Source organism: Cyprinodon variegatus, unplaced genomic scaffold (assembly GCF_000732505.1).
Source record: "Cyprinodon variegatus isolate N-32 unplaced genomic scaffold, C_variegatus-1.0 Scaffold363, whole genome shotgun sequence".
Lineage (NCBI taxonomy): Eukaryota > Metazoa > Chordata > Actinopteri > Cyprinodontiformes > Cyprinodontidae > Cyprinodon > Cyprinodon variegatus.
The window spans coordinates 135,395-154,539 of NW_015150816.1; the positions used below are offsets into that span (position 1 = coordinate 135,395).

At 39.9% G+C, this 19,145-nt stretch overlaps 1 protein-coding gene across 1 annotated transcript in view; it reads right to left on the bottom strand.

Annotated features, from left to right (window-relative positions):
* LOC107092032 (T-lymphoma invasion and metastasis-inducing protein 2-like) overlaps nucleotides 1-19,145 on the bottom strand; it is a 79,443-nt gene that overhangs the window by 30,583 nt on the left and 29,715 nt on the right. Inside the window, exons 2-4 of the mRNA XM_015386306.1 lie at nucleotides 7,647-7,791; nucleotides 4,463-5,512; nucleotides 1,150-1,585 (exon numbers count right to left, since the gene is read on the bottom strand). Coding sequence (XP_015241792.1) covers nucleotides 1,150-1,585; nucleotides 4,463-5,506 — 1,480 coding nt within the window. The 5' untranslated portion in view covers nucleotides 5,507-5,512; nucleotides 7,647-7,791. The remainder of the gene's footprint in view (nucleotides 1-1,149; nucleotides 1,586-4,462; nucleotides 5,513-7,646; nucleotides 7,792-19,145) is intronic.

Consider the following 19,145-nt stretch of genomic DNA (forward strand, 5'->3'; position numbering starts at 1 on the left):
TTTTTTGCAGTGTACTTCATGCTTGGGTTCTTTTGTGATTCTAAAATTGAACTGAATAATTCGTTTTTTTGGTTTGCTAAGAGCAACAGCCGTTGCATAGGCTGTGATTTTTTGCAGTGACTCCTCCTCTTTTTGGGGGAGGCGGCCTATTTATGCTGCTCCTGCATGAAGACATTCAGCAAACTTTAAATTCTAAAATTTTATATAATTATTCAACCATTACATCATAAGAATTGCACTGATCAAAATCTGATTCCGATATTTCAATTTCATGATGAAATATCGGAGTTTCGTGTTTGCATTTTTGCTGAATTTTCAAGGTTTATAATGCATAATCTGAAGAAAGACGAACTAAAATAAGGATAAATACTGTGCAATCATCTGTCTTTTACAGTTGCCTTTTGTATATCTGCTTCTTCTATGTCTGCTTCTGTCTCCTTGAACCCCAGTCGGCGTCAGCAGATGGTCGCTCACACTGAGCCTGGTTCAGCTGGAGGTTTCTTCCTGTTAAAAGGGAGTTTTTCCTCTCCACTGTCGTTACAAGCATGCTTAGTGTGAGGGATCGCCTTCAAATCAATGAGTGGATGCAATCAACTGGTTTTCCTTAGATAGAAAACTTTGAAACAATTCTACTGGATGATCTGGTGAACTGGAAAGTGCCTTGAGATGACATGATGTAAATTGGCACTATATAAATAAACTGAGTTGTATTGAATGTTCAAGGTCTGCTCTGAGGAAGTCTGATAAGGACGTCTGACAAGCAATTTATTGGAGAAAATGTGAAACACACCATATATTGTTTTTAATAAGAATTTTATTTTAGATTTTATTTATTTAAGATTTAGTTTAACATTATTTGACAATTTAAGAAAATAAATAAGTACTTTTGATATTTTAATTACATTATTAATGGAAACCTGGATGAACATCTGGCTGTGCAAATAAACTGATTGTAGGAATCCTTCTTCCAGTGCAGATTCATCCATTTTATCTGATCAGTGTTTTGGATTTGAACGTAAATTCACCTTTAAATTATTATTCAAAGTTTGCCGTTTTTATTGTGTTCTTTCTGTGTTCCTTGTCAGAGTTTCATTTCATACCTGGATGAAGTGATTTAAATACAGAGTCACGGTTTGACAAAGGACGCACCTTTCAGTGTGACCCAGTAGCGCCTCCACCGCCGCCTGGAGACGAGCTCCAGCTTCCTGTCCTTGTTGACGGTGATCAGAGCTTTAAAGTTGAGCCATCCTGCTCGCCGCACCGCTCCCTCATCTTTCTCCAACATCACCTCCAGCTCTCCTCCCGCCTCCTCGTCCATCTCCTCCTCTCCATCATCCTCGTCTTCTGATGGTTCGGTGCGGTCGGCCGTGCTGCTGCAGCCCGTCTCCAGCTCCTGCATGAAGTTCCTGTAGACGTTCTGTCGCTGGGCATCGCTGCTCTGGTTCTGATTCAGGCTCCCGGAGAAGTCCCAGTGGACCGGAGGGAGCTGGTTCTGGTTCAGTTGGAGGAGAGGGTTAGAAGACCAGTGAGCGCTGCCGTTCAGTATGTTGATGCAGGCCTCAGAGGTTTCGCTGCCGTTTGGCTCCTGGAGGGAAATCAGACAGAAGCTTTAGGTGTTAAATCAGATGAACAGCTGCCGTAAACTGACCCGTCAGCATGGTTCTGCAGCTCTCTCTGCTTCCTGTGGGGTTTATTTGCAGAAGCAGTTTAGAGTTTATGAGCTGCTTTTACTGACCACACTTTTCCCCTTCATTACTGCTAAATGGGTGTGAAAACACTCCAGAGCCGGAGTAAGAAAACAACCATCAGCAAAACAATTAGGGCGACCCCACCCATCACTGGGAATTACATTCAGGGATAAAAATTCCAGAAATCTGTTGATTTATTAAAAGAAAGGACTTTGGTTCCACTTGATTTATCTATTTAATCTCATGCTATAACAGCTTTTTTGGATATAAAGACCAATTACAAACATACCATATGCCATAAAATTAAATAATTCTTAAAATATTAAATAGTATATAGAGGTATAAAGACGTATATTTTTGTATATAAGTTGATATGACCAACATATTCTCATTATCAGTTCGTATGAAATCGTACGAAAAGTTATGCACAGTATTTCGTACGTTTTTGACATTTTTCCTCGAAAAAACAGATCAGTGCGCATGTGCAGCCAGACAGGCGAAAAAAGCAGATCCGCGGACGGACGTAAAACTGGGACGGACAGTGCAATAATTACTTCATGATGTCTCTAACTAGGTTGCTTGCTGTTTTGTATCTTAGGGTTAGGGTCAGGTATGTTAAATTCTATGTTATTGAATGGTGCGTAAGATGCGCATGCGCAAGGATATATTGTCTCGAAGCAAGACATAAAAATACGATGAAATACGACGAAAAAAACGTCAAAAACATACGAAATTACTGTGCATAACTTTTCGTACGATTTCATACGAACTGATAATGAGAATACACTGATATGACGATGGTGATTATTCTCAGTCATCCAGGTCATAGTCATTCCAAAAAAGTTTTCAAAAAATCCACTGGACTTTGTTTCCAAGTTTGAAGACGTTTCGCTTCCTATCCAGCAAAGGTTTCTTCCTGTTAAAAGGGAGTTTTTCCTCTCCACTGTCGCTACAAGCATGCTTAGTGTGAGGGATTGCATTCGAGTCAGTGAGTTAATCTGACTGTATGATCTGGTGAACTGGAAGTGCCTTGAGATGACACGTGTTGCGAATTGGTGCTATAGAAATAAACTGAATTGAAATGAAGCTTTTTCAATTAAAAATGTCAGAAATAGCGCGGAATTTGAGGCTTTATTGAGTTGTTTTTGATTCACTCTTTTAGCTTCGAACTCAACGCTGTTTCTGACATTTTGAACTGAAAAGGCTTCCTGGATGGGAAGCAAAACGTCTTTAAACTTGGAAACAAAGTCCAGTGGATAGTTTTTTTTTGTTTGTTTTTTTTTACTTTTTTGGAAGTAAATACGATGCATTCAAGAAGTAAAAAAATACTGAGAGAGATAATTGGACTAAAATAAGTATGGGCACATTTTAAATACAATGAAATGTTTTTGTTCCTGAGAAATTTTATGAAAACAAAAAACTGTCAGGTTTGTTAGTTATCATGCTACAGTAGCAGCCATTCAAAATGACCCTTCCCAGTCAAACGCCACCCGAATGGCAGCAAACTCCCCTCCAACTTCCAGCCACTGGAGTGACCTCCCCCTTCTTCTCCTGGACGTGCATATTTTTTTACTCTGACTCCACCCTTTCACTTAATTACAGGGTCTGAGCAGAAGATGATGCTTCTCTTTAGATGTTAATGTCCACAAATCATGACAGAAAGAATTTTTTAGCGCAAAGATTGATGTTCAAAAAGGAATTGTAGGGGACCAGCCAAGGGCCCATCAAGGAAAGTGGGGACATTTTGAATGACTACTAATGTATGTTTGTAAAGTTCAGAACCAATTGTACATTTTCACCACATTGGTTGTGCTGGAAACTTTAGCTTTATTGGGCTCAGCCATGCTTTGCAGAATGAATTAGCGTTTTAATCCCTTTTTTTTATGTAGTCATAGTTTGGTAATTTTCTCAGAGATTTCAGCTTTGTTGCCAAAAGATTCATTGACGAACAGTAGCGGAAAACCGCCAGAGGCTGCTGTTGAACAGGAATCCCAGTGACTGAGCGGCTCTGTCCATCCATCCATTCATTATCTGACAAGCTTGTCCCAATTGGGGTCGGAAGGGGTGCCTATCTTAATGGGCGGGAGGCGGGGTCCACCCCGGACAGGTCGCCAGTCCATCGCAGAGCAACACAGGACAAACAACCATTCACGCACACTCACACCTAAGGACAATTTAGAGAAGCCAATTAAGCTAACGGTCATGTTTTTGGATTGTGGGAAGAAGCCGGAGTACCCGGAGAGAACCCACACATGCTCAGGGAGAACATGCACACTCCATGCAGAAAGACCGCGGGCTGGGAATCAAACCCAGGACCTTCTGGCTGCAAGGCAGCAGTGCTACAAACTGCGCCACTGAGCAGCACCTGAGCGGCTTTGGCAGCGAAATGATATTTAAAAGCAGGATGGTGGTACGGATGAACTGAGTGCACAGATGAGGTTTTCAGGTGGACTTTCTCACATAAAAACACATTAAAACTACTTTTTACCCACTGATCACAGCAAATATAGCTGCCATTGCTACAGGCAAAGAAACGATAGGGTAGCTCCGCCCAACGCACGTCAGACCTACTTTTCGAACGCGCAGCTAGAGCAGCAAAGATTCTTCAGCCGCACGTCAGAACTAAACTTGTACAAACATCGAAAATGAAGCAGCATGTGTGTTTTTGCTGCTCCTGCTGTTTGTTGTCTGAACGTAGCATAACTCCTAAGGGCATAGCGGAAGGTTAATTGTAAGGAATTTGGTTTATCTGATGTTATGTTACGAGTTCTTACCTGGATCCTGCGCTTTTTCCGGCTCAAACTCCCCGTCCAGTCGCTCAGCTGCCTGATTCGACTTTTCAGGAAGTCTTTTCGGTTGTTTCCAGAAATGCTGGCGCTCACAGGCTCAGCTTTACGGGTTGGGAGCGTTTGGGAGAAGTACCGCGTCTCTAAGCCTCCAACGAATGTTGCCTCCTCCTGGATGACGCTCTTCATCACTGAGGAGTTGCTTGTGGTTACTGGTTGCTCCTGCAGGAAAGAGTCTGAAGAAGTGGGGAAGGCTGGAAGTGTGTTGTGTCTGGTGTGGAAGTCAGACGGTGAAACTAGGCCCAGGTCTTGGAGCTCCGGCTGAAGGATCACGGAGTCCCCGATGCCGCTGTCCTCAGTGCGGCCAGAGGAGCAGCTGTTGTGGCCTTTGGGGTTCTCTACCGTAGGGAACAGGAGGGCGGAGCCAAATCCAGGTGAGATGTCATCCACCTGAGTGGAAGAGCAGGTGTTGTAGCCACTGCTGGCGTCGACACTCTGTCCACAGACAAACACGTTATCCGTCAGCTCACTGGCGGCGCCCCATGGCGAGTCGTACCAGGAGCCGTCAGAACTGAGCGAACTGCCTTTGCTGGTGCGATGGTTTGACTCTTGGTTAATGGTGGAGAGAGGTTGCCCCTGTGGCTCAACAGGAACCACCCCGGCCTTAGTGAACTCCACCCTCATGCTACCATCTTTACTGAGCAGAACTTTAGGGCTGCCGCCACACTGCAGTGCCGCCTGATCGCCATCACTTCCCTGAAATCCAAACGTGAGGCCGCCCTGGGACCGATCATGCTGGGTGAACCTCTGAGAGGAGGCTATGTTCTGTCTGGAGACTCCTTTGGGTGCAGACTCATAACGCCAGGAGCCATGCTGGTTCTGGTAGCCCCGGCCCCGACTTCCCCCGCTGCTTTGGCTGCTCCTCCACCAGCTGCGGGCGGACGGTACCTCTTCCTTCGTGGAAGGGAACCTGAGAGACCCACAGGGTTTGACTGGAGAGATGAAGCTGCTATGACTGTCCGTGTTTCCCATGGCAACCTGGAAAATTACATCATCAATGTCAGACCGGGTAAAGTAAGCTGATGAAGGAGTAAATATCAGGCCCATATTTGATCCTAAACTCTTTTATCTAATTATCTTAAGTCCTAAAACTGACCCTGGCCCCGTCTCCCAACCTTAAACACAAATTATTGAAGCAAGTCATTAAATGATTGTTTATTTTCCTCCATGAACAGGCCGCACTGCCTCAACCATTACTCAGCTTAGACCACATCATGATGTGCAAGTCTTACACTGTAAATTAGGAAGTTTTAGTTCAGTTTAAAGCAGGGTTAGAATCTAACTTAATATTAAAAGCTGTGAAGATCTCCCAGAGTTCTTTTCAATCCATCATCTAAACATTGAGAGTGGATGGACCCACTGTAGAGCTACTAAGACATTGACGTCCTCGTAGACTGACAGGCTGGACAAGGAAAAAAATTAAAGAAACAACTAAGATGACCATAATAGCTCTGTGGAGAGGAGGCGGGGGTGGGTAGCTGGTGTTCCATCCACATTAGGACAAACTTTAATATTGCAGTTTCCATCTCTGGTCATTGTGGAAGATGCAACCTTTTTCATCATACTAGGACTGAAGTAGCCTCGTGAGACCATCCTGATCTCGCGAGCTTTCAAGGTTTCACTCGCAGATCAGTCTGGAGACTCTCCGTTAAAGAACATTTGGAGCCGTTCACCAAACGAACGTCCAATCAGCGTTGGCTTTGAGGCGGGTTGAGGTGTGACGCAACGAGAAGCGCGACAGTTCAGTCTAAAGAACATGGCGGCTTCAGCCGATGAAACTAGCGTTAGCGTGGCTATCGAGCAAGTTTTATCGGAATTACAGAGTATTTCTTCACTGAAAGAAGAGCAAAACACTGCTCTGGAGGCTTTTCTCAGAGGAAAAGATGTTTTTGCTCTTCTCCCGACTGGTTTCGGCAAGAGTAGCCTGGCTTGTGGTTGTGTTTTCGTCGTTGCTCTGTTAGTACGTCATATGCTTCGTTGATGTGATTGGTTTATTTGGTCCGTCTATCACCAACATAGGCCAATCAACGGAAGGTTTCCAGATGGATAGCTATGCGGAGCAAATCCATCTGGCGGAGTCAGGTTAGGACTGAAGACACAGAGGCATAAAATCCATAAAACTGATGTTCTGTATAAAACATCTGGAATTCAACTGCAGGTTAAAACCATTCATACATCTGGTCCATAGAGCTTCATCCATAATCCTGACACCAACTCCAAAGCTAAAGATCCAAGGGATTAATAAGCACACTGGAAAAAATGTAAATCTAGATGTCATTTTTTCTTATAATAAGTGCATTTGTTCTTGGATTGAGGAGGAAAAAGATACATTTTGCCAATTGAACAAGACTGCATTGTCTTATTTCAAGTGCATTTTATCTAATTATCTTATTTTAAAAGTAAAAATACTCATTCCATTGGCAAACTATGTAATTTACCTACTTAAATTAAGGGTAAATACACTTAATTTAGGAAATTTTAACTTATTACTAGATCGTTTTTCCAGTGCAAAGAATAATAGAGGACCATTTCGAAAGCAGGACACTGCAAAAACGATTTAGAAATAAGTAAAACTTTCTTAAATTAAATGTATTAACCCTTAATTTGAGAAGGTAAATTAGATGATTTTCCAATGGAATGAGTATTTTTACTCTTACAATTTTTAGATAATATGCACTTGAAATAAGACAATGCAATTGTGTTTTCTTTCTTATTTTAAATGTGTATTGTCTTGTTCCATTGGCAAAATGTCTATTTTACCTCCTCAATTCAAGAACAAATGTACTTATTTTAAGAAAAAATTACTTATCTAGAATTTTTTTCCAGTGGACTGATTAACATCCTGGTTTCCCTTCTCCTCTTAACATTTTATAATCTGATGTTCCTTTTATGAATGCATGCATTTTAACATTATTAAACCAACCAGGAAAACTTTTACAGGTCTGCTGCACAACCTGTAGCTTCCACCTGTTTGGTTTAACATAAGAAAAAAGCAGAAATAATCTAAAAACTTTTCCTCAAACAGAAACAAAACATTTAACAGGGAAGTAAAATTAAAATAAAGCTTTCAGTTAATGAGTGAATCACGATGATGATGATGAAAGAGTTTCACCAGTTTTCAGATCCTCAGCTGCGTCTTCATGCTCGTCCTCCTTCCTCCTCTTCACTGGAGCTCTCCGTCCTCCCAGCTGCTCCCTCTCTCTCTCTCTTTGTGTCTAAGCCTATGTCGCTCGTCCCCAGTCTTCACATCAGCTCATCTGTTGGGGGAGAACAGAAGCAGGGAGGGGCTTTGTGAGCCTCGGCACACAGACTTTCCTTTTGTACGACCCTCCTCCCTCTCTTCCATGACGTTTCTGTTTCTGAAACCAGACCTTGTCCTTCTCCTGTTTATTTTGGTTTTCTGGAATGCTGAGCAATTTTCGCCTGGTTTTCTTTCCTTCTGCCTCTTTTTTTTTTTTCCTGTCAAACATGAATCTGCAGGCTGAGCTCATCGGGCTGCAAATGTTCAACCACCAAGAACAACAGACTCCAGTTAATCATCATTTAGGGTGTCCCTGAGATGTTGCAGCTCACTTTCACTATTTACTGAAACACGCTGAAGCAGAAATAACAGCAGGAACAAATGAGAGAACCTAAACCTGCAGTGATGCAGAAGTTTTTCAACCCAGCCTGGCGAGGATAAACCTCTAAAAAGAACTGGACCAACCTCTGCTTCTGGTCGGAAACATTTCAATGCATTAACAGTCCAATGTGGCTCCTGAAGCACAGGCGTAACTTTCTGAAGGACTAAGTTCAATAAGTAGACTTTGGCAATATGTGGGACTAATTTCTTAATTTGATTTTGCTGGTTTTGAAGGAGGATATTCACTAACGTAGCTGAAAGGAAAACATCAATCAATTAATCCACATTTTTCTGGATGGATTGATGAATGGATGAATGAAACTGAAATTGTGCATGCTAGGGAGGCTGTTGGAATCGGCTGTTATTTATCCTTTTTTTATACATTAACGTCTAATTACCTATAAATATAAAATTATGTTTTTTTAAATAGCTAATTTTTGGAAAATACAAACCCTATTGAAAGCGTTTGTGTGGAGTAACTGTAGGTCCATCAGCCCCCACCCTAAGAGTGTCCCCACCAACTTTCATCACAGAGTTACACCCTTGATGTGACGTATCTCTGACAAGTTGCATCTGTTGCTGCAATGAGCAGAAACAGAAAAACTGAAACTAAAGAAAATTTCTGTTTACTTTTAACAATAAAACCACCAATTTTACTTTAAAAATAAGAAAATGTAAACCAATGAGCTCCCTGCAAACACTAGACCAGGGGTCACCAACCTTTTTAAGGCTGAGGGCTACTTCATGGCTACCGAGTCATAGGAATGGCTACCAATACTGACCTATGAACTGGAGGGATCAGTGTTCACCTACAGTAAATCTCATCCATAAAAACTCATTTTTATTCTTATTTTATTCTTTTATTCATTTCAATTTTCTTTTTGATATTGTCATTTTGAAACCACTGAAATATGATGAAATAATACATAAATGATTAAAAAGAAGAGCAACAGAATAAAAAAAATTCAACTTAACCCACTAAGTGAGTTCTTCTGTTTTTAGAAGACGAAGAGGGCCCCCCATGTGGTCCTAGAGGGCCCCTTGGTGCCCGCAGGCTCCGCGTTGGTGACCCCTGCACTAATGTAGATGATGAAAATATTGGGAAACATTGCTTAGCTCAACCTATTCTCATTATGAGTGCATATGAAATCGTACGAAAAGTTATGCACCGTAATTTCGTACGTTTTGGACATCTTTTTCGTCGTATGCGCATCTGACGCACCATTCACAAATATATAGAATATAAATTACAATTAGTCCTAACCCTGAGCCTAACCCTAAGATATAAAACAGCAAGCAACGTAGTTAGAGACATGAATAAGTGATGATTGCACTGTTTTTCCCATTTTTACGTCCGTCCGCGGATCTGCTTTTACTTTCTGTCTGCCAGCGCATGCGAACTGATCTGTTTTTTTGAGGAAAAACGTCCAAAACGTACGAAATAGTGTGCATAACTTTTCGTACGATATCATACGCACTGATAATGAGAATATGTTGCTTAGCTCTGTTCCCCAACCGCTTCACAGGGGAACAGAAGACCTCACCGGTTCAGCTAGGGCAACAATTCCCCTTAACGACCCCCTTTCAGAGACATAGACAGGTATGGGTCGTTGCAGGCTAACAAAAGCAGCCAAACGACCCCCATTCCAAAGGGGGGGACCCGTTCATCCGTTTCAATTATCATGTTTCCAAAACAAAAACAAGGTTTTGTTGGGCTACTGTATAAAACCTGGAACTCAACTCTATTTCTGACATTTTGAATTGAAAAAGTTTCCTGGATGGGAAGAGAAACGTCTTCAAACTTGGAAACAAAGTCCAGTGGTTTGTTTTTTAACTTTTGGCGAATGACCTGGATGACTGAGAATCTTCCTCAGCATGCCTAGCTCTGTTAATTTATACAAGCTACCTTCTACATTTACATATTTTCACACACAAGCTTTAGAAGAGATATGCTTATAGCCAAATTTACAAAACGCTTCCAACACAGTTGTGCTGAGGTCCTCTTTCATGACAGTAAAACACCCATATATCTCTAAATTAGGGAAAAATAGAGAAAAAAATTAGCTTCTTTTAGATAATTATCCATTTAACTTAACCAAAGCAAGGCTACTTTTTAATCTGTATAATGAAAAGTTATTACAGAAGCTTATCTGATCCCTAAATTAACCTGATTTCAACTAATCTTTTGTTACAGCTGTAAAACCTCTAATTGATGCAAAAGATGAAGTTTTTTTAAACTACATAATGAAAATTACTTTTTTGTGATTTTATTTTCCAGCAGTTGTGCTAGCTAAATCTCTATTGTTCACATATTCTACGTCATCACCTAAATTCTTATGAAGTAATTTTTTTTTTTTTTGTTATTTAAAAGAAAAAGAAAATTAACAATAGAATAAAAACAAAGACAATTAATTAATAAATGGAACAAAGATTATCAGTAAAAGATATTGACTACTGTATAAGCGGCTGATTATTTTAAACCAGATTTTTTTTTTTTTTTAAGAGAATGGACATTCTATAATCAGTGCTGAAAACAAAACATCTTAGTGTTGAATTTGTTTATAGACTAAAGAAAATTAAATGTAACAGATTGGGAGAATCTCATGAGCTTTTTCAAAGGAACATGTTGATTTCTGCAGGTCAGAAAGGCTGTAAGAGAGCAGGACTTTTAGCTGATAACAGGAAGGCACAGAAAAGTTACCACGTTTTTAATATCCATCTTTTATGGATCCTTTGGGTTTGGAAATGGAAGTGGTCCCTCAAGAAAATAGATCTGTGGCACCAGAATACATAAAGCCAAATTATGCTAAAGTTCATTAAGAAAGTTTAAAAATAAAAATAAAAAAAAGAAGTTACCATGACTACTCTGGTTGCATTGCTTAGCAAAGCATTTTAGTATTGACTGATACAGATATGGACCTGATATGATATCAGCATGATTCTTAAATTCAACCTGGAAAGAGGTTAGCATAGAGAATTGTGATGTAATGACTGAGCAGGAGAATTAGGACGGTTATGTCTAAAATCTGACGGATCCCAGTTTATAGTATCCAAATAAAACAATGATTCAAACAGCGTAGTTCAAACATTTCTCCACTCAGAGGGAACAAAGCTGTATTTCCTGTTGAGCTTAAAGCAACAAACATCATCGACATAATCATTACTCAATTACACGTCTCCTTCAGAGCAACAGAATCTCTGGACGCTAATTTCCTGCGAGGTCCGCTGAGGGGTCAGAGGTTCCGACAAACTCCAGGTTCAGTGCGTAACAAGCGGCCGGAGCGGCAGCGCCCATCCTGTCCCACAGGAGGAGGAAGGAGGACGATCCCCTGACCCTCGAACGCATCGGCGACCTCCGACCTCTCTCTGAAATGAGAGGGATGAACCCTGGACAGCTGTGACTACAAGAGGAGGTTTAATTAGAAGGGGAGGACAGCTTTCTTTCAGTTGGATTATTTCACACTGAGGCTGTGGTTCTAATGTCCAATCAGACAAACACCGTCCAGACGCAACTGAATGCTGCTCCGGCCTTCTGGATCTGATTCTATGAAGATGTATCTGTTCACGTCCATGTGGACAGATCAGTGCGGTGGAAATTACTTTGGACTCATTTAAATAATGCTGAAAAGATGAATTTCCACCAAAGACAAAGAAGGTTTGAGGTTGAGATCTACAAGCTTTCTTTTGAGGGAACATGGAGACATTTCTGACCACCAACCAGCGGTGGATGAAGTACACAACAGTAGTACTTCAGTAAAAGTATTGATACTCATAGTTAAATCTTACTCAGCTACAAGTAAAAGTTAATCGGTCAAACATCAAAAGATCAAGTGCTCACTTTTGAAAATACTACTGGAAAAAATCAAAATCTAGATAAGTCATTTTTTCTTAAAATAAGTGCATTTGTTCTTGCATTGAGGAGGAAAAAGAGACATTTTGCCAATGGAACAAGACAATTTACATTTGAAATAAGAAAACACAATTGCATTGTCTTATTTCAAGTGCATTTTATCGAATTATCTTATTTTAAGAGTAAAAATACTCATTCCATTGGCAAACTATCTCATTTACCGACTCAAATTAAAGGTAAATAAACTTAATTTAGGAAATTTTAACTTAATTCTAGATCATTTTTCCAGTGAAAGTTACATGTACACAGCAAAAACAATCTAGAAATTAGTAAAACATTTCTAAAATTAAGTGTATTTACCCTTAATTTCAGTAGGTAAATAAGACGATTTGCCAACGGAATGAGTATATTTACTCCTAAAGTAAGATAATTAGATATTATGCACTTAAAATAGGAGACAGCAATAGTTTTTTCTTGTTTTAAATATAAATGATCTTGTTCTATTGGCAAAGTGTCTCACTTACCTGCTCAATTCAAGCTAAAAACCCTTATTTTAAGCAAAAATTACTTATTTAGATTTCCATTTTTTTGCAGTGTATAAAGAAGTACCTCAGCATTCAAAAATAAAAAAATTAACTGTTATAATATCACAATAACGTGGTAACTTTCCGAAATCACCTGATGCATTAATGCATAGAACCACCAGTTATAGATTCTACACCACCTGGAATGAAGTTCAGCATAAAAATGCCACAAAAAAATAAGGACTGATATTGTGATTATTATTTCTTATATAAAAACAAAGCAAGAAGAAAACAGGAGAGTCTTGATTCTCCTCATTCTTTCACTTTCAAATAGAGGTTTAAGGTTGAATCTATTACCACAGAGAAACTGGAACTCTGCTTTGAGACTCATCGTACGGAACAACTCAGCCACATGGGAACAACTAACGCCTTAATGAAATGTATAAACTACAAATAAATATCAGCTCTGAGTTTTCTTACATGTGTGGAATGTCAATCAATCTCTAATCTCCAGATTCAGTCCTGAGGGCTGCTATCTGCTATGATGGAATTACATTTAAAAAGAGCAACAGTGGATTACAAAGCTAAGCTAAGCCCAAAGGAAAAAAGGAACTGGCAGCTTCCTGGAAATTATTATTCAAGTAAAGCAGAGTAATGAAGTAAATGCACTTTGTTACTTTCCACCATTGCCCTCTACCTCTGCTTCTTGATCAATATCTTTGCACCCATCTATTTTCCAGTGTAGTCCTGTTTCTCTGACTGTGACTAACTGGATGTGCTCTCTTCATCCTCTGACATGGGAGCTGGCTCGGAGCTCGTCTGCCTGGCTGTGTGTTTCCTGGACGAGGCCGCCTTTTACAGCTGCTTTTTGTGTCTCTGCTTCTGTCTCCTTGAACCCCAGTGGGCCTCAGCAGATGGCCGCTCACACTGAGTCTGGTTCTACTGGAGGTTTCTTCCTGTTAAAGGGGAGTTTTTCCTCTCCACTGTCGCTACAAGCATGCTTAGTGTGAGGGATTGTATTCAAGTCAATGAGTTGATGCAATCAACTAGTTTTGCTTAGATAGAAAACTTTTATCGACTGGATGATCTGGTTGAACCGTAAAGTGCCTTGAGGTGACATGTGTTGTGAATTAGCGCTATAGAAATAAACTGAATAGAATTGAATCTCTGGGCGGCCGAGTTGAAGGTGCATTAATCAGGGAGTAGAGTTGGGCTCATGAGGACCATCATCTAATCAGAATATCCTTAAAAACTTTTTTAGTTAACGTTTTCGGTTAACAATATCTGACCTTTGCAGAAATAAAAATATAATATGATCTCACCGTTTGTTTTAGTATAAATACTCCTAAAGCCCCAGAATTTATAAACTCTACCTTGATTAGAATTTATAAATTCAACCTTCAGCTGAATGTTGAGGGTTTTTCATGAGTTTCACAAAAAACATAATATTATGTAAAGAAATCCCAAACTTTTTGTTCTTTTTTCTCATTTCATGGTTCTGAAATTTGCATGTTTTATTTGCCAAAACAAGACTTTGTTTTAGGTCCACTCTATAAAGCCTGGAACTCAACGTTATTTCGGACATTTTGAATTGAAAAAGCTTCCTGGATTGAAAACAAAGTCCAGTGGATTGTGTTTTTATTTGTACTTTTTTGGAATGGTTCTGAAAGAAACCCGATTGGACCAGAGGGGGGAACTTTACTTGATGCTTTGCTGCCACTGACTAAAGGTTTGGTTTGTTCCCAAAGACTCTGATGTAGAAACTTGAAGGGGAAACAGCGACTTCAGCTGTTTGATATATTTACAGAAATCCCGTCGGTGACGATTAGCTGCTTCCACCACTATGAGATGTTTAACATGAAGCTGGAGAGATCTACAGGATTTAAAGTTAAATTTCCCCCTCTGCCTCCTTAGTCTGTTCTTAAACTGATTGAAGTTACGCTGAGAGCGGCAGACCTTCACCCCCTCCTCCGGTCGCTGATGCTTTGTGTTCTTCTCCTCAGACGAGCTGCTCTGAATGAAGAAAATCTGCAGCTCACTTTTGTCTGCTCAACCAACCCATCGACCATCTGCCGGCTGGCAGGACGCTCCGCCGCAGGCGACCCCCTCACCATTCTTCCCAGACAAAGACCCTCACCCCCCCATCAGCTCCTCCCCCCGGTTCAGGCCGGCTTGAGACCAGAAGATTGAAAGAATCCATCAGATCTGAATAAAAATATGAATGCAGCTCAGAGGAATGCCACCTGTTCTCTGGAGACAAACGTCCAGCTGATCTTCTGACTTCATGAGCTTCAGATACACTTTAAGATGGCCTAGTTAAAGTCCTGAAACTCTATGTCTCTGTTTCAGTCTGATGATGGTTGTTTGTGTGGAGGAATGCAATCAAAACTAAAACACCAGAAGATCTTCCAGAAGGATTTTATCTCCCCGATTGTCTCTATGGATTCAGACTGGTTATTTAGACGTTGATTAAAACCTGGACTGAAAATAAAAGCTGAAATCATGAAGGCTAATTAATGCCTGCATCATTAATGGCTGCAAGAACAACATAAAAACACTTCATCAAATATTAAAGCTCATTGCTTTAGTTTAAAGTTCAATTCTACTTTAGTCTTTACTCTGTTAAGTTAGGACTTGTTCCTATCCAAGAATAGAATAGAATAGAATAGAATAAGGAAACTGAGGACTTTAGCACAGCAAACACATTAGACAAAAAGTTTCCCATGTCACTAAATAAACTATTTATAAAAAGCAAATACAAATATGAATCAAAAACTAGAATAGATGTTAGAGAGAAGGAAAAACACACATCATACTGTATGTATAAATAGTGTGGGGTTACCAAAATAAAAGTTTCTAAAGAAATTAAATGAGGTGAAAACACACTGAGCAAATGGAAAACTATAAAAGGCCCCTCTATGCTCTTCAGAACTTCAGAAAATGAACAACAAACTGTTCACAGAAAAAAAAACAAAATAAAAACAAGAAGCTGTGCAAAAAAAACTAAAAGAAAGAAAGAAAGAAAGAAAGAAAGAAAGAAAGAAAGAAAGAAAGAAAGAAAGAAAGAAAGAAAGAAAGAAAGAAAGAAAGAAAGAAAGANTCAACATATTTGGTAATATGTCACTTGCTGTCGTGTCCACACCTGAGATGAATTTCATTGACTGAGATGCTTAAGTTTAGTTTAAAAGATATGGATATCTCAAAGCCTGGAAACAAATAATAGAGAATCAGTGACCTAAATATTGATGTTATTGAGGTTCTAATAGAATTTGCATTGTGTAATTTGTTGAGTCTGAGTGGCCCTGTCTTTGTATTTTACAGTCTTCATGAGAATTATCAGACCTCAAAGAAAACCACAAAATAGTATCGGCTGGAAAAAAAGGATATTGATGCATGCCTGGTGCAGTTTACACCTTCCGAGTTCATACCACAGTCATTCAGATCTTTCCTTGAAATGCTTTTGAAGTTATTATTCTGTATGAGAAATGGCACCCTCACCATTGCCCTACAGAGAAAGGGGAAGTGCTGCAGCATTTCCAGGTTTTGCAGACATGCCCCCTTTTCCATTTCTCAGAGGCTTGCGTTTCACTTTTTTGTTCAAATGTCCTTGCAATAGCTCTTATTAATTATATCTCATTAGTCGCCTTGGAAACGTAGGTGAAGAAATGTATGGTATGGGTTCAAAGAAAGGAAGAAACAAGACAAGGAGAGTAAATCATGTGAAAGAGAAACTAAAAGAAAGAAAGAAAGAAAGAAAGAAAGAAAGAAAGAAAGAAAGAAAGAAAGAAAGAAAGAAAGAAAGAAAGAAAGAAAGAAAGAAAGAGAAATGAGACAACAAAATAGGGAATGATAAAGGAAGGATGGAATAAACAAAAATGGAAGCAAAATAAAATAGATTATTTTATCGGATGAATAAAAAGTAGTAAGAAGGAAATGTGATCTAATTTTATTTTTTTCTGATTTTTGCAGATTTTTTCTACCAGGTCAGGATCATCGCTTTAAAAATCTATCAAAATTCACTGTAATAAAACCAGTCAACCTAACAAATGACTTAATAAACCTGCAGGTTGAAGTTCATCATCTCCCAGGTGAGCAGCAGGTGATACTCTGAGCTCTCTACCTGATTTTAATTAATCCCATATAAAATATGGCCGTGAATATCTGGTTTATCCAAATTAAACATCCGCAGCTGTGCGTTTCAGGAACCTGCTGTTAGAGTTCACACTTTTTCAGAAAAAAAAAAAACTTAAAGACCGCAGGAAGTCCAGACCAGCTGGTACCAGCAGGAGGGACAGAAACCAGTTCAGTGGTTGGTTTTAATCCGTTTACACTAAGAACACTGATGGGAGAGTCCTCTCTGCAGGAACCGAGATCACTTCTTCCTACTGTGGATCAACCATTCATCACAGTTCTTCCTCCTCCTTCTCCTCCTCATGGGAAAGCACAAAGAAGATTAGATAAGGAGCAGCAGGAGGAGGAGGAGCTGCAGCCACTTTCCTCACCAGAGGAAGTGTGCCTGGATGGAGGAGGGAAGAGGAAGTGTGCTTCCTGTAGGGCTGACTGGGCTCCTTGTCCTGAGCTGTGAGCAGACGGGCGGAGCCCCACGGTTCTGGAGGTGCGGCTAAGCGCCGGGTTTGGTGGAGCTGCTGTCGCTGCGTCTGCTTCCAAAGCAGAAAACTAAAGCACCTTTTATAAGGGATGGAGGGGGTCAGCAGGGGGGTTTCTGCATGATTAGAAAAAAAATCGGATCTTTTACCATCCGTCCAGGTTATTGAGAACCTAAAGCTAAACCTGAACATAAATGTAAATTATTACAAATGCCAGAATCACCAAGGTTCCTCCCAGCAGACCGTTCAGCGGCTCCACCTGATCGATCACCTCTAATAGAAACAAAGAGTGGTGCTGGTGTGGAGGAATAATCAGATCTGATCCTGGATCAAATGCAGTTTACTTTAACCAGCTCAGGGTTATCTAGAGGTCACCAATAAATCCGAGTTACAGTTGGTCAGGAATCAAATCATCACACATCTGCTGAGAACTTTAACACCATCTAATCTAACGATCGACTTAAATCTGCTGAATTTGATTTGATGACTAAATTATGAGACAAACATTTAGGATATTAGAGCAGTTACTAAATTAAAGATGGAGCAGTACAACACAGAGGTTTTACTCTACAAACATCAAACCCGATCTTAAAACCCAACATGATCTGATTTTTCATTTCATTTAAAACGGACAACAACTAAAATGAGTCTATTTCCTGCAAAATTACTCTAAATTTATTTTAAAATAGATTGTTTCTTCTACTTTTTTTTTTTTTTATTAAGTATGGAAAGCACAGCAGCCAAATGATTGGTCGTCCACAAAAACAAGTTGGGGGGGCAGACTGATCACAAACTGCAAAAAATGGAAATCTAAATAAGTCATTTTTTTTCTTAAAACCAGTGCATGTGTTCTTCAATTAAGGAGGTAAGTGAAACACTTTGCCAGTCGAACAAGACATTTTACATTTGAAATAAGAAAAAACAACTGCATTGTCTTATTTCAAGTGCATATTATCTAAATATCTTATTTTAAGAGTAAGAATACTCATTCCATTGGCAAATCATACTATTTATCTACTCAAATTAAGGGTAAATAATCTTAATTTAATACATTTTTTCAGTTATTTCTAGATCGTTTTTGCACTGAATCTCTTAAAGACATTGAAATTAACAACAGAATCCGGGTTTGTGCTGATAAACTCAGTATGTTTTATATTTAATCATCTAAAAAGGTTGATAAAGTATTGACATCAAATGTTGTTAGACAAAAGCCCCATTTATACTACCCTCTGAAAACCGATCCGTGCCGATCTTGGATCAGATTACAGTGCTGAACTTGGTTCTTTATGACCGTTTATACACCACGCTATCACAGTTCCTCGCCTCCTAGTGGCGATGTACGGAACTACTGCTCTCTAGAGGGAAACAAGCAAATCAACATGGCGGCGGCTTTGGTGAATTTACTTGTCAGAGTCGGTTGGGAAGTTGATACGACAAACAATAGTCTAATCAGGGTTTACAGACGCAGGAAACAGACGTTGAGGTTCATCGCACTGCTAAGCAGAATCATCACTGGAAATCGTGTGGCACGGTAGGGAAGCTAAAATTTTTATGTATGTCTGAAATTACGGAGGTTGACTGTAAGGAGATGATGTCGTCTGCTCATGCGCTCTTTGTTATCTGAGAACTGAGCCAGAACTGAACCAAGCTGAGCTCTACTGATCAACTAGTACCATCTTAGCGCGGTCCGGTTCAGTTGTGCGTGAAATTTACGCCCGTTATCTCGGTTGCCGTGCTTGGACCAATCTTGGCATGGTTTCAAAAGGGTAGTGTAAATGAGGCTGTAATCAAGTTGTGAGGGCAACGTACTCAGAAGAGACTTCCATTTTCCCCAAAAATCGGTTCATCTAGAGCAGGCATCCCTAAAGTCGGTTCTCGAGGGCCGATGTCCTGCAGGTTTTAGAGGTTTCTCTGCTTTAGCACAGCCGATCCTGTTGATTACAGTTCAACCAGATGGATTTGCTCCGCATATCCATCTGGAAACCTTCCGTTGAAGTAATTTTGGCAA